At 38.3% G+C, this 17,262-nt stretch overlaps 1 protein-coding gene across 1 annotated transcript in view; it reads right to left on the bottom strand.

The window, feature by feature from the left end:
* lsamp (limbic system associated membrane protein) overlaps positions 1–17,262 on the bottom strand; it is an 855,795-nt gene that overhangs the window by 460,444 nt on the left and 378,089 nt on the right. Inside the window, exon 2 of the mRNA XM_060833006.1 lies at positions 14,003–14,235. Within this exon, the coding sequence (XP_060688989.1) occupies positions 14,003–14,235 (233 nt within the window). The remainder of the gene's footprint in view (positions 1–14,002; positions 14,236–17,262) is intronic.

Raw genomic sequence — 17,262 nt, 5'->3', positions numbered from 1 at the left:
ATCTTTGGACAGTGGGAGAAAATCGGAGCACCCAGCAGAAACTCACACAGGCATGGGGAGAACATGTAAGCTCCACACAGTCACTCTAGGCTGGAATCGAACCCAGGCTCTCTGGTGCTGTCAGGCAGCAATGCTAACCACTGAGCCACCTTGCCACCCAACAACAGGGGACACTCACCACTATACTAACATGGAGCTGCTAACTGATTTTCTGTTAATTGAGAGAATGACTCCAAAAGACTCTTCTTCAGTGGGTTGGATGAAAAACACATGTCAAGTTTTTCTTTGGAGCTTGTTTATCTATTGATATTTGTTTTGCTCTAATGCTGTAATTTAAGCTCAGCAGCTCTGGGCACCATCAACGAGATCTGATATGTTAGGCTTTTGCCCGAAACGTTGATTTCACTGCTCGTTGGATGCTGCCTGAACTGCTGTGCTCTTCCAGCACCACTGATCCAGAATCTGGTTTCCAGCATCTGCAGTCATTGTTTTTACCACCACTGTAAAGAAGGACTCCATTGGATTTGACCAGACGTGCTTGTTGTAGATAAAAATCAAATTCACAGTCCTAGTGAGCATCTGTGGATATCTTAACTCCTTATCCACCTGTCTTTTATTCATGGTTTGAAAGAAAAGAACAACAATTATTTTGTTTCTTTCAAGTCATTATGGTATCCAAAAGCACTTTACAGCTGATGAATTTTTAGAGGCAGAGTTAGTATTATAAATTAACAGCAGCTAATGTGCACAATTCTAAGTCCAAACAACGATGAATAACAAGATAATAATCTGCTTTAATCTATAAATGTCAACTAGGATATTGGGTATTGGCTATGTTAATATGTGCTGTGAGATCTTTCATATTCATCTGAGAGGGCAAAAATGTCCTCAGTTTAACAACTCATCCAAACAATGGCAACTCTCTGACAGTTCAGCACTCTGTCCAAACTAGACTGGAGTGTCATCATAGATTTTATGCTCACGTTCCTACATTACTTTAACTGTCCACTTCAGTTGTTTTATTTCACCGGTCCTGTAACCTTCATGCCCAGCTTTGACAGTCATTACAGAGATTGCTTTCTCACACTTGACATACACTGAATGCCTGTCAGACTCTTTAGGGTTGTCATTTAATACAGAAAGCTCTGTGTTCGCTACACTGCAATTGTGAATGGATTTGTTACACTCAATTACACTTATCAAGGCAGTGGCAACATTGGTTTATCCAGAAGAGAATGATTTTACTTTTGTGAAGGTTCAATGAGATATGTGAAATAAAATTAGATAGTACAACCTATGCAATTAATTTGTCTGATAACATTCCATTTAAACTGGAAAAAAAACTTTCCATCTTCTCCTACCATGGCATAAACCCATAAGGCAGATATCACTTTCATTATCATTTCCAAGCACTGTTGATGAAAACGGTTGTATCTTCATTGATAATATGCCAGGTTCCAACTGAAAATTGGGGAGCGGGAACTTGCAATAAACAGAGAACCCCGTCCAGATCTGCTTCCATTACATAGTAACTTCTTCAGAGGCATTTATTTTTCATTAGTTCAACTCAAGGTTAGATGACATGAAATCAAGGGAGAGTTATCCAATTTGGATAGAAATTGGCTTGAAGGTAGGTGACAAGGGATACTCATGTTCCTATATTACTTTAACTGTCCATTTCAGGTTGGTTTATTTCATTGGTCCTGTAACCTTCATGCCCAGCTTTGACAGTCATTACAGAGACCTCCTCATGCAGAGGCCTGTAACCAATGGTGTGCTGCAAGGATCAGTGCTGGATCCATTGCTTTCTGTCATTTATACAAGCAATTTTGATATGAATGTAGGAGGAATGGTTAGTACATTTGCAGATTGCACCACAATTGTTGGCATAGTGGAAAATGGAGATGGTGGACAGGAGTGGCAGATGGAGTTTAATTTAGATAATTATGAGGTGTTACATTTTGGAAGGGTAAATCAGGGCAAGACTTATATACTTAATGATAAGGTCCTGGGGAATGTTGCCAAACATAGAGACCTTGGGTGCAGGTTCATAGTTCCTTAAAGTCACAGGTAGATAGGGTAGTGAAGGTGGTGTTTGGTGCACTTGCCTTTATTTGTCAGTGCATTGAGTATAGGAGTAGGGAGATAATTTGTGGCTATAGGACATTGGTTAAGCCATTTTTTGGAATACTGCATTCAATTCTGGTCTCCCTGCTATAGGGAAGATATTGTGAAACTTGAAATGGTGCAGAAAAAAACTTAGAAGTATATTGCTAGGGTTGGAGGATTTGAGCTATAGGAGAGGGTGAACAGGCTAGGTGCATTGTCCCTGGAGTATTGGAGGTTAGGACGTGACTTTGTAGAGATTTATAAACTCATAAGGAGCATGGATAGGTTGAAAAGCTAAGGTTTTTCTTTTGCTAGGGTAGGGGAGTTCAAAACGAGAAGGCATAGGTTTAAGGTAAGAGGGGACATAAGGGTCAACGTTTTCAAGCAGAGGATAGTGTGTCTATGGACTGAGCTGTCAGAGGTGGTGATGGAGGTTGGTACAATTACAACATTTAAAAGGCATCTGAATGGGTACATGAATATGAAGGGTTTGAAGGGATATGTGCCAAATGCTGACAAATGGGATAAGATTAATTTAGGAATGTCTGATCAGCATAGATGAGTTGGACCGAAGGGTTTTTTTCTAAGCTATACAAATCTAAGACTCTAACTCAGGTCTGACAGTTCTATGATAATAATAGAAAACTTTGTGAAAACAAAGACAAACTATTTATTTAGTTTGTTTGCAACATCTTAATTTTTAATGGTAAGCTTATTTTCAACATTTTGCAGTGACCTTCACCTTGTCAATCTTCCGATAGCTAAATTGCGCATTTCCTATTTTATATTCATTTTCTTCCATCTTAGCTTTCCCAATTACTGCGGGGTCCATATCTGCATTCTGCTTTCATTTCCAGCATCTGCCATCTAAGTGCCAATCTCATCATCCACAGAATTTTAGCTTTCAAGAAGCTCCCCAAGTATATATTCCACTTGTACCCTTTCTATTTCCTGTTTCAATATTTTTCTTCTGATTAAACACAGAAATCAAAAGAAGTAAAAGGACTCAAAAGCTTTAATCAACGTCCGCTGAGAAGAAATTACATAGATACTGTTTGTATTGATTTATTTCCATAGTATTCCAGTAATTGTCCACAATTGTTAATATAATTCATCTCAAGGCTAGCTCGCGGAAGCAGAAACATTTATTAAAAACAAACAGAAAATGACGTGCTGACTTCATTTTGTTTAAAACAGTGCCTCATTGGACTTGACTTTAGTTAATATCTAAAAATGAATGATCCTGGTCTGACAACATCTCAACAGCTTGCTAATTGACTGAACTCAACAAATGGTTATGCATTCTTTAGTGGAGCTTATTGAAGATATGTTCAAAATTCAAAGGATGGTAAAACAATTGGGTTTGATAAACTACATCTTTTAAAAAAATGTTATCCTTTAGAATTTCCAAGTAAATTGATAAATCAACTTTGTACTGAAAACAACAACACAGTGGATCAGACAGCATCCATGAATAAAGAGCACGCTTAAGTTTAATGACAGCATCTTTTCTCCCTCAACAATCTACATCCCACCACCGCCACACATCCACCGCGCCTCCCCACAACTATTGCATAAATGCTGCCCCCTCCACACTTCACTTCAGCTCTGCTACAGAGTCATCCAGACTCAAAACATTAGCTTGCTCTCTCTCCTTGGATACTGCCTGACCTGCTTTGATCTCCAGAGTTTGTTGTTTTCAGAACAGATTCTAGCATGTGTAGCACTTTGCTCCTAAATCTACTTGGTATATTGATTCATAGAAAGTGTGGCTTAATATATTTACTTTGCTCAAGTTGCCTTGAAATTGTCGTGGTTATATTCGTTGCTCAACTCCATCAGTCAGACACAATGTCTCTATTGTCTACAAAGATAATACAGTATCATCCACCAATGATAAAAAGTTGGGTCTTAAAGCCTTGTGCCATCTTTGAACCATTTTCCTTAGCTATTTCTCTCTTAAGAATCTATATTCTAGGTAATATTCTTTGATGTAATCTTTTGATCTCTCTGCCCATTGATCTCTCTGCCTATAAATTCTGTGCCTGTATGCTTTTCTTCACTTCACCTGACAAAGGGGCAATGGTTCGAAAGCTTGTGATTTCAATTAACCTGATGGACTATAACTTGGTGTCACCTGACTTCTGAACTAGTACATTAGTGATGAGAGGAACTTTTGTTTGCCTAACATAAGCAATGTAGCTACTGGTAAATATTCTCAGATCAGCTTTAAGGAACAATTCCATTTCTACCTGCGAGTTGTCCTTACAGATAGCCAAGATTTAAACAGTTATAGCATCTTGAAAGGCTAAGCAAGACAAGCCAAAAATGTTGCTGCATTTGCATTTACAGCTGAGAGATACACTAAAGTTCAAGTAAAGTGAATCATTGTGACAAATTTTCAAAAAGTTACAAATGAAATGTTACTGTTATAAACCTAGTCAGAAGTCATATGACACCCAGTTATAGTCCAACAGGTTTATTTGAAATCACAAACTTTCTAAGCACTGCTCTTTCATCAGGTGAAGTCTGGATCATGTGACTTCTGACTGTGTCCACCCTAGTCCAACAGCTGCACTGCCACATCATAAACCTAGACACACAAAGAAGCATGCAGGAGGTCAAGTCAACAAAGGTACTATTATTGTTCCTTTGTAATGTCCTCTTGCTGAACATCTATCATCTCCCTCCAACAGGCCTTCTGTGAGGAGACTGATGCGTGAGGCAAAGCTTTGCATACAGGGAACACACCAATACCATCTTTTCAAATTTAAGTGGACTGTACTGAAATGCACCTAAAATGCATCCCACATTTGAAGTGTGCCTTCAAAATTACCATAGCATTCTCTCTGATGATTCTGATTTCTTAATGGAACGCTTGATGGAAATGTTCAACTTCTACTGCAGAAAGCATTAAAATGCCATTAGCTATGATTGCACAAGTTTCCCTGATTTTCCATTATCCACCTTGACAGTTTGTGAAAGAATTCATGGACTTGAGATCCCTGAAAATGAAGACTGCAGCCAGCAAAGCAAGCAATTACTTCCATGTCATGGTGCTGCTGGTCACAAACAACATGGATAGGAATGAGTGGGACACTTTTACATTGACATCGGTGGTAGGATTAATTAATGGAGTATGCATAACCATGTAGATTCAGCTGACAACCCCCCTGTACTTAACAAAGTATTGTCACTGATCCATCCTATTTGGATGTAGGTGGAAGCAGAGTCAATTAAAGCATACCAGAGGGCATTGGATGATTATTTGAATGGGAACAATGTGAAAGTATATGGGGGAAAGCTGAAAGAGAATACCCTAACCTGCTGCTATACATGGGTAAGCTGATAAACAAGTTTCTCCAGAAGACATTTGTTAATGTTTCAATGCACTTCAACAATGTTACTGATATCCTGTCCCCTGAAGTAGGGTACAATGACCCAATAGAATAAGGCTACTGGGTAGCAGTCAGCTACGACTTGGTTAGGCTGGCTGTGATGTATTGGTTGTATGAGGATAAAGCATGTTTCATGACTCTGTTGACTTATTCTTTAATTGAAGAAAAGCTTCCATGAGCACTACTGCTTATATGTTCTATAAATGTAATATTACTTGGTAATAGGTTTGTCTTGGGTCTCCTCTGGTGTCTAATGTGCCTATTCTCTTGTATTCCTCCTTTTCTTCTGCTTTCAAGAAATACAGATACAAGGGTATGTCCAATATAACTCAGATTGAGGTCACTTTAGATTTGGGAAATGGGCAAAAGTAGAAAACTACATCAATTGGTAGACAATAACACAGTAGCTAACAGCAAAAGCAGCTAAAAATCTTAGCAAAGCAATGCGACGGTAGAATTTCGGGAACATTTGTGAAGTTATGCTTGAAAATAGCTCTTAGTCTCAACCACACCTGCTTCGTGCCTATGTTATGCAATCATTAGACACATTCTGTAAAATTGGACAATGTTGAGGCACACATCACATTGAAGTGATGCTACAAAGTCAGAACCGAGACAAAAATAAGTTCCAGATAAAATTCCAGTGTAATAGATCATTGTTGTGCTTTATAAATTTAGACCAGCACATTTGGTAAATCCTTCTTATGGGGCTAAAACATAAGACAACATTGCACAAGGCAAAGGAGCTGGAAAAACAATAGGCTCACCTAGATATTTCTTCATACTCAAAATGCAAGGAAAGCTTGAACTGTCAGCAACTGAAAGACTTCAAGCATACTCCTAGGAGGCATTCCTCTGACTCACTAAATAAGGAACAATTTTAAGTCATCTGGCCACACTGTGGTCAGATTTCTTTTGGGGGTGTCAGGGGTTGGAATGTTTGACACCTGCTCTGTTGAAGAAAAGTTTGTTGGACAGCTAAACTGGTCAAATTGAACCTGACCCTGCAGACATAACATGTTACTTTTGGATTCAGTAAAGGGACAACCTACCCTCCTGGAGCTGCCAGCCAATCTGATTAGTCAGCAACTCCAGCTTTCCTGGCTGTGCCGAGATCTTAGGAATGGGCACTGCCAGATAGCACAAGGGAGCAAGAAGGTGGCTTAATGGATCCCAGAAGTGGGTAAATCAATGTTTGACCAGATCAGGGAGTGGGCAAATGGGATAATTTTGAATCAGAATCACAGAATTGTTACTGTGCATAGACGGCCATTTGGCCCACTGCATCTGTACCAGCTCTCCAAAGGGAATTATGAAACAGTGCCATTCTCTTCCAGCTTTGCCCTCTACCCTTGAATTTTTTTTCTATTCAAATAACCACTCAACACCGTCTTGTCTCTGCCTTCACCATACATCCGGGCAGCACATTCTAAATGCAAACTAAAGTATAACATTTTTCTAGCATTACTACCTCAGCAAATCACTTTAAATCAAAACCCTCTCATTCTCAATCTTTTCACGAGTGAGAACAGTTTCTTCTTGGCTATGCTATCTGGAATGCTCATGAATTTAATAGCATTTATTCTCTCCCATGGGAAGAGTATCAAATTCTCCGATCTTTGCTCATAACTGAAATTTCTATTGTTAGAACCATTTTTGTGAATCTCTTCTGCACATTCTCCAGTGAGTTCACATCTTTTCCGCAGCGTGACATGTAGAACTGTTCACAATATACCAGCTTAGCTCTAACAAGTGTCATGTATAAGTTCGGCATAACCTCTTTGCTCTTGTATTTGGTGCTCCTATTAATATAGACAAGGAAACGGTGTGCTTTTATTACCTACTCTCTCTGCCTGACCTACCACCTTCAATGATCTATGAATATATTCATTCAGGTTCTTCTGCTGCTACAACTCTTTAATGTTGTACCCTTATTTTGACCATCCTTGCCCTTCTAACCAAAACACTTAATCTCACACTTCATTATAATGGCCTTCATGTGCCACCTCTCAGCCACTCCACCAATTTTCTATGTCCTTTTGGAGCTCTGCACTGTTCTCCTCCACTGTTTATAATGCTTCCAAGTCTGTTATACCCATAATCTTTCAAATTGTGCCCTGCACACCCAAAATCTAGAACCTCACCTGGTTCACTAATGTCCATCAAGGAAGGAAACTGCTGTCTTTACCTAATCTGTCCTCTATGTGACTCTAGACCCAGAGCAATGTGGTTGACTCGCAACTGCTCTGTGGGCAAATAGAATTGAGTGCTAAATGCTGGTCTGGACATTGATGCTCACATCTCATGAATGAATAAAAAAAGGATATGGCATCATTACAAAGTAGCTGTTTCGGTTATGATACTCAGAGTGGGACATGAACAATAGTGTCCATGCATAGTAAAACAGCAGGAAATAGGGGGAAAAAATGGCAAAAAGACAAAATTAATCACTGTTGAATCCTTGCAAATTTTGGAACAAAATGCAAACATCATCTCATCTCTGTTTTGGTCACCTGTTCTCTTCCTCACCTGTCCCTGGAGATATCTAGTATGAGACAACAAGTGGCTTCATGGTTCAGTGCTAGATGTTCTCTTTCAGACTATTGAGAAAAAAATTGTACTGTTCCTGCAGAATAGCAAAAGGAACCATTCCAATCATGCAGCCTCATCCAAGTTTGCCTGGGGTCAGTGTCCACGAAGGTTCAAGGGAATATAAATCTCTGCCATAAGAACATTAATGACCTGTTGCACTTGGCCAAAGTAAGTGTCACTTTTTTCTTAATACTCCATGCTCCTGTGAGTACAAGTTCACATTATACATTTATCTCTGCTGAGGACATTTCAATCAGAAGCTTCAACTGCACTGAATATGTCTCAAATAACTACAGCAATCAATGCAGCACTGCTTACACCACAGTGGTACTGCTTTCACATGTCTGTGGTGGTTCATAGTTAAAGCATAAAAGGGAGCTACAACTCAGCAGCTCCTGCACTACCACATCACTAAGCATTTTTCTCAACTGATATGTTTTCATCAAATAGACTCTAGCACAAAAAATGGCTTCGGTCAGAACACCTCAGAGGTATCTCAGACACACATGTCATAAAATGTTTTTTTGAGTTTCACTCACTCTAATTGTTGGCAAACAGAAGCACCATTCATTCAAAACCCTTCATTCCTCAGATGGCACGAATCCCATTCTCCTTACCAGTAACAAGAAAACAGACTTCCACAGTTCTGGGCACTGAAATCACAATCTGTGTTTGGAATGCAGAGAAAGTAGTCATGTACCCATGCTAATACCTATTAACGATTTTTTCCTTCTGCAAGACAATAATGTGCACAATAAATATGAATGTGCCATGTCAGCCACCTAGACACTGTTGCACTGGGACATGTCCCTGTGCCTCCCATGTGCCAGCAACATAAGTAACTCCATCATATCAAAGTATAAAGGTTGCAACTGCATCCATCCACGAGATCCCCATCAGGCTACAGCCCACCATTTAGAGTAGAGTAGAGTAGATTTTATTTGTAATTTCTACCATATACAATTGATACAGTAAAAAAATGAGACAGCGTTCCTCCAGGACCAAAGTGCTACATGCTGACACCACAATAACTGAGACAAGCCGACAAAGCTTTTAGCACGATTTCTCAAGCTGTGCTGCAGCTGTCAAGGAAGCACCCAAATGTAGCAATAGAGAAAGAAAGAATGAAGCACCTTAAAATCACTTAGGGGTCACAGGTATCAATGTTATAAGGAAGCAAACACTGTTCAAACATATGGCACTTTGTATAACATCTGTATAGTCACTTTCAATCTATTAAGGCATATGATTGGTTCTATTTATTTAGTAGCCAACACTGAAGGGTGCTGAGTATCATAAATATCACACAAATATCATGTGGAGCTGTGACCAAGGCACAGAAACTGATAATCCCTGCTGCCCTCCAGAAGGAACAGGATCAAGGGTAACTGCAACCCCAACCAAGATGTATGGCTTTGGAAAATCAATCAGTATTATGTCGGCTCTCTATATCAGTACAGAGATTAATGTCCTTTGCTTGCAGACATTTGCACAGTGCCTATGTTTTTCGGCATAGCTCCACCCTGATGTTTAGAAACCAAGTATGAGGTAATTACAGCAAACACCAGTGAAATAACTTTTATCGAATACCAAACAAAGGAACCTAAAGTCTAAGTGTGAGAAATCAAACATTTTCTTCACGGCAGAACTGTCTGTCAGCCACAATTGGCTTCTAGCTCTAAGTGTCTACATACATTAGTCCAAAGTCAGTTGGTCGCAAATCTGGTAGCTATTAGATTCTTTCAAGCCAGTTTGCCACTTCTTATTATTGTTCTAGCTTCTCCAGCAACTGCATTATGAGCTTCACCACCCTCAGCATCACAGTTAGACTCCCATTCCTTGTCTGAAGACACATGTGCTTGCCTATACCTCCGTGTCTCCTAACCTGTCACCTCATTGTTGAGCTAGGTTGTGCAGAACACAACAATCACTATCCTGGAGATAAGGTCCAGTGAGTACTGGTGGCAAATGTAAGTGGTGGCATTCTTAATCATATGAAGACACCTGATGAAAGGCTTATGCTTGAAATATTAATTCTCCTGCTCCTCGGATGCTGCCTGACTTGCTGTGCTTTTCCAGTACCACACTCTCAATTCTGATCTCCAGCATCTGCAGTCCTCACTTTCTCCTAGAACATTAATGTGTACCAATGCAAAAGAGGGCTCAGAGATTGTAATATGAGAATTTTAACCTCACACTGAGAATGTGAATTTTGGTCCACTTCCCAATTATGCTCCGACTCATAACATTTTATTTTAAATTCAAGGTTGTCCCAAAACATTCCATCTCAACTATTCACTCCAATTTTTCACCCTATTGACTTCACTTCTTTTCAGAAGTTGCAGTAGAAAAACTTGTTAATATAAAATCCTGCAGTAAATGGCATCATGTTCAATAAAATTATGCCCTCAGAAGAAAAGATAATGTTGTTTTGCTGCCTTTCAGTTGCTAAGTAATCACAGGAGACTGTTAGTGCAAAATGGTTGAATACTCAACTTTCAGACAGACAATAGTAATTTCACATCAAAGGCTGCTTGTCACTTGAATTTAATTCCTTCCACTGGGTAATTTCCATCCATCTTCAGCCAGGTTGTGGATAGGGTACTGTGTGGAAACAAAATTTTCTCTTTTCTGAAATTAAATATCTTCTGGCTTGGCTCGCTTGATTATCATCTGTCACTCACTGTGAAGCACCTTGGATTTTGGTAGCAGAAAGCCTTATGAGTCAGACAATTCTGTCATCCGATTATTTGTGTTGCAATACATTATTTATCTTCATACAATTCACTTCTGTTAACTTCTTGCAATTGTATTAATTTTTCTCATTTATCCTATTTATCAATTTGTAATATTTTAGTACCTAAGACTGAGTTTATTTAATTCTGCCTCAGTACAAGGACAAGGCTTGTTGTAATGTTTTTAATTGATCATTCAAATCGGTTCAAAAGGTTGGTGGCCAACATTTAAAGGAACAGTTATTTTTCCCATGAGAGTCAGTGATAGTGATTCCATGTTGTTGAACATAGGAACAGGAGAAAGGCATTCAGCCCCTAACCTTTTCTCATCATTCAATGAGATCACGCTGCATCTGTGGCTTAACACCATATCAGGCCCATTTCCCTTTATACTTTTGCTTAACAAAAATTTGTCTCTCTCAGTTAAGTGTTGCTGTTAGCTGGCTCCATGCAGTTGGATCAAGGATGACTTGTAGCAATAAGGTTCTGCTCAGTGTAGCTAGAGAGCTAGAATTATATCAGTAATTAGATGGCAGAATGCAGTCTTTTGAAGCACAATGGGGTGCAGTCTTGGGAAAAAAAATGAGTTGCTGGGAGTTGAGTTATGGTTGATCACAGTGCATTTGAAATGATGGTACCATGTCTGTATTTAAACAATGGCCTTTAGCCTGACCATTACAGTGGCATACATTCTGAAAGGTTAGTCCACCTGGCATGGAATTAAAAAAAGGTCTCAAAGATTAGTCCTAGGAGCAGTTGAAAGTGAGCAGTTCGAACCCACTAAACTTGGGTGAATTAGAATATTTGTCAACTGGGGATCAAACTAGCTTTCTGAAAGAGAGAAGCTAATATTCCTCATGAGGGAGGCAGATTTTAAATATTTTTTGTGACACACATAATTAGTCTCATTTGGGTAAATTGTTGAGAAATTTGTGGGATACCTCTTGGTTATGTCTGCAATTTTGTGTTTGCTTTGGGATGATCAACCATAATTTGCTTATTAACCCATATTTACCACGATTATTTTGATAGTTAAAGTATCAATTGTATATCCATTATAGGTAGTTTTAGGTTAAGTTTGTTTGTTCAAAACCATAGACTATTCCGACTTTGTTCACTTAGTAAGTAACAGGGATTTCAATCTTGATGTACAATAAGCAAAAAGAAATGAATGGTCCTGAACCAGACTGTAAATAAATTTGGTGGCCTTGCCTAGGATTACAACACATTAGAAAATCATATTACTTGCATTTAAAATGGAATTTAGAAAAATAAACATATTAAAGTAAAATTATATCCTTTATCAGGAGAGGTACCTTCAGCAGAAGCGCTGGATAGGTTGGTGTAGAAATCATTTTAGTTACAATATGACGACCTACATATGAAGTTTTTATAATAAATTTAAAGATCAATAACTTATGACTGCAAAATGTATAGGGAAGATTTTAACCCAGCTTTCAGGTGGGAACCAGGACAAAGGTCAGCAACATTGAATTGTAAGATCCTGTTCCATATCCATAGTTTGTAATTTTAACCTACCCCCTTGAGCAGACCTCAAAGAGAAATGTTTAAAGTTTCAATCTACTATGGATGCACAGGCAAAGTTTGGATCATGTAATTGATAATGCTCAACTGCAAATTTAACCAGTGAATTGAACAGAGATATCATTCACTCCAGGTTATGCCAAAGCTTTTTGCACAGTATAAGGACCATTCTGTCCAACAGTACATGAGTGGCCAATGCTTCACACAGCCCAAAGCTGCTCATCCAGCACAGCCATCAGAAGTATTCTCAATGGATGCTCAGCAACCTTGAACAAGGGGATTTACATGGGATCATGGAATCATAACTGCTGCCAGGACACCAAACACAGATTTGCATGTGGTTGCAAAAAAGTGGAACCCAATTTATCCAGAAAGATGGCAGAATGTGACATAGGTATCTCGGACCTTAATGAACTTGGTATTTCACACAAAGGCTAGTGTTGTTTTATCCTACTTTGTTATATCCAAGGGAAGAGAAATGTAGGTAATTCTCCTCATGTAGAGCTTTTCCCTTATGGAGCAACATGGCTAGACCAACGTTGAATATTGTGTAACCTCTGAGAATGCAGTCAGAAATAGTTAAACACTAGCACAATTATTTTCTCCGCAGTCAGCATTATGCTTCATGGTTCTAAAACATCCAAAAATTGCTCACAGCTTCACATAATAAGCCAGCAATTAACCACTATGTAAGAAATGAGTTTTTGAAAAATGTTGGTGAGGGTGTTTCCAGCCTATTAGCACATGTTGCTGAGCAACTTAGCTGTTGGGCAGAACAAAATCTCAAAACTTTCAGCACACACACGTAGGACTTTATTTCAGTAGTTGTCAGTAATTTTAATAATTCAGGGAAGCATCCTGGACGCACACAGAGCACCCTGATCCCCTCTTACCTAAAATCTGCTTGGACAGAAGACCTAGAAGGTTAATCATTTTCTTTTCATCTGAAAAATAGCTGTGATCTATAGAACATGTGTTTCCCCTGAATGTTCAGGCACTAGATCGTTCTTTTTCAGAAATGCTACACATATGTATGGAATAAAAATTAGTCCTCAACACTACTGAACATGAAACTGAAAGGAGTGGTGCTCTCCATTAAAATCAGCACACTCTCAGCTTCTGTTCACATCATCATGATTGCCTCCGTTCTCCCAGAGAGCATCCCAGCCAGTTCTGCTAGTGCTGTTATCTGGGTTTCCCTGTACTTCACAAGAGCTACCCTAACGAGGGCATAGCAGTCAGTTTGATGTGGTCCTACTGCCAACTTTAAAGATGTTCATTGCATCGATAGACTGTGCCCCAAACCAGCTCGGCCGTTTCAGAAGAAACATAATCAAATTTCTTTGTGTACAATTTATCTTCAGATTTATAGTCTTACCTCTTTACTTTCTCATCTGACATTCTTGTCATTTGTGGTGTATGAAACTTGACAATAAACACAGAAACTAAGCCTCAAAAAATAACTTTCTCTGAAAACAATTAAATCAATAACCATTCACCAAACTCAGCACTTTCTCTTTATGACTAGCTGTTAAACATTGGGATAATGTTGCTACTGCCTCAAGGGACATTCAAAAATTGTATTTTCAAACATATGTACAAATAAATGATAGAACATCTTACCTTGCACTATCAAATGCACTTGATAGGTCTTAGGATGGTGCTGGGTCTGCACTGAACATGTATAAGGACCTTCATCAGATATATCCACCTGCTGAATCTGAAGGCTATACTCTAAGTGAGCGCTGGTCAACAGAGTGACTCGAGGGTCCAGGGACCATTTGTCATTTCCAGCAAAAATGATATTAGATCGGTTCAGCCAAGCAACCTTTGAGATTCTGTCATCAACATAGCACCTTCAAAAAAAAACAAGATTTTCAATCAATTGTCATAAACCAGTAACTATAAAAAACAGACAAAATAGAGACAAGTTAAGAATCAATTCAAATATCTTAATAAGGTTTTATCCTTTTCATTCTAAAGACTAATATGCAGGAGCATACTGTGATTACATTATCTGTACAGAAGTTAATGGATGGTTACATGAAGTGTGCATAGGATATTCATAGAGAGAAGTGCCTTTCAAATATTTAGCACAAACTGAGCGAACAAACATTTGTCAGTCAAAATCTTTGACTGGAATACTGGCAAAAATCCTTTACCAGTTTTTTAAAATGTATTTTATTGTGTGCAGAAAATTTGATACAAGGCTAATGGTGACTTTTATCATTGTAGACCAGTTAGAACTGTTTGAAGTGACACCAAGCCACCCTGATTAATCAGCTATGAACTCTGAATCAACAAAATACAATCAATAAAAATGTTATGTTACATTTCAGAGAATTCACAATCTTTATTTAATATAAATGTACTGTATATTTGCTCTGAAACTGGTTTTGTACAAATTTACTCCAACTCAGCAAAGAACATTGCTTGCAGTATTAATGAAGGCAAAATACTGCAGATGCTGGAAATGTGAAACAAACACAGAAAGTGCTGGAATATTCCCGCAAATCTGGCACTAACTGTGGACAGAGAAACCAAGTTAACGTTTTAATTCCATAATGACTTTTTTTCAGAAATTAACCTAGTTTGAAGAAATGTGACAGTAGACTTGAAACTTTCTCTCTCCACATATGCTGCCAGAACTGTTGAATTTCTCCAACATTTTCTGTTTCTTGCAAATGTTAAATAGTTTGAACTTTTTTATTTCCTTCCTGAAAACAATTCTTAATATATACAGTCCTAACAGATCAGAAATCCCAAAATCATATACATAATGAATGCCAAAATATGCAAAATAAATATCATATTGGAATCACCACAGTATATGCAGCATTTTAAAATATATTTAAGTGAACTACACAAGTTTGCTTTACAGTTGGAATTTAACTACAGGAATATTAGATATGATTTCTCTGCAATTGATAGCTATGTACTATAATATGAATAATGTAAGAGAATGCTACAATGAAGAACTACTATATCATAGAGATTTTAAACAACTTGCTTCTATAATATAATAACATAACGTGAGTCTGCAAAAGAAATTCATGGTATAATAATTAGTAATACATTATTTCTTTCATCATTGAATATCTAGTGCCATGCTCATAGATCTACTCTGGAAGACATTATTCATGTTTGTTGCTGAGCACATGGCTGTAGCTGTTATTAGGGCAAGTTGAATATAAAAGTCATTATGAAAAACATATTGCAAGGCAACACCAGAATTGAGAAAATATTTGTTTCAGTCACAATTATTTAAATGTATTTTATAAGTATATATTATATATAAAATATACAATACATATATAGCTTCTCAACCTTGAAAAAAATGTCATTTTTTTCTGAGGATGCATCAATAAATGTCTGATATATCCTTTTGTGGTGGGTTGGCACAGGGAATATACATTTTTAACATAGCCTCCAAAATACTGTTCGTGAAATGCTGTCATTTCATAAATGGCTACAGGCTGCTTCAAGGCACTATGTAATAACAAATAATGAAGCATGCACCATGCAGTGATGAATAATGTACCTCGAATCTGATTTAAGACAGTGATTTTGACTACCTCACCAAATGAATTTTGATACACCCTCCCAAAGCAGTTTTTCCAATACATTCTTTCATGGTTTTATCATTTTTCAATTTAGCAATAGAACTGCATACTTTGCCTCTTCTAATAATAATGTAACTGAGGTTACACAGGATTAATTTTGGTGACCTTGAAGAGCAAGGAATTCAATAAAACACATTAAACCTTTTCATACATTTATAACAGACTGCTCCTCAAACATTAATAAAGGAAGCCCAGAATTAATGTGCAACAATTTGAATCACTGAGAGTGACTTTGTGAAATATGCCATCAGAATTTCTCTCACAATGTCTTTGCTTATGCAAGGGAATACAGTTTTGAGATTTAGGAAACGTTTCAAAAATATGAAAGACAGAATACAAAAATATAATGTCTCATCGTATTTTAAATAATAATAATGTGGAAGCAATTCTATGGATGTCTGTCTGCCTGTGAGTAATTTTGATTTATGGTGATAAATAAGACAAGTGATTTCCATTTGGGCATGTTATAAGTATCTGAAACTGAAATTAGCAAGAAACTGGCAAGATGAACACTGGGCAGCTGATCTGAATGTGCTTGTTTTACACTATTTCGAAAGTCAAAACTACAATTCTTTGACGACAATTTGTTTGCTTTCTCTGCTCCTGTCTTTCCCGCTTTTCAATTTGCCTTTAATTCTTTTGCTACATACGTTTTTCCATCTCTCTGGAGGATGGTGCAATGGTAAGACATCTTCTTCCCAATGGACCTGCAAAGGAGACCGTGCCACCAGATGGCCTGGGGACACAAATCAAGTCAGTGCTGTCTCCAGGTTGCCAAGAAATGGGCAACAATGTAGAAGGAAAATCAACGACCTTCTCCACCAGGATAAGTACCACATTTTTCTCTCTGTCAACTCACACTCAATCTATCAACACTACTGCTCATGCATTCTACCAAGCCTCAACCACCACCACCACCCTTATTGTATTTTGAAACATATTCGCTCAGCCGTTCTTCACCTCAGCCTCTCACACCACTAACCATGCATGCTCTCCACTCTGCCCTCTCACCACCCTTCCCCCAAATGCACTCAGACTAACGTTTGTGTCACAAACTGTCATCTCACTCACCTCCCCCCTTTTTCCAATTGCAACAGAAGGCAGCCCATAACAGAGAGACCGGATGAGTGGAGTTACAGCCAACATTATGTTCCATACCTACCATAAGGGGAGCGGCCTAGGCGCTCCTAGAAGACAACCAGGGCCACTCCTGCAGGGATGTTGAGTCATCCACATTCCACAAATTGAGCAAGTACCTCT

Source organism: Hemiscyllium ocellatum, chromosome 12 (genome assembly GCF_020745735.1).
Source record: "Hemiscyllium ocellatum isolate sHemOce1 chromosome 12, sHemOce1.pat.X.cur, whole genome shotgun sequence".
NCBI lineage: Eukaryota > Metazoa > Chordata > Chondrichthyes > Orectolobiformes > Hemiscylliidae > Hemiscyllium > Hemiscyllium ocellatum.
This window is presented reverse-complemented; position numbering and strand designations above follow the sequence as displayed.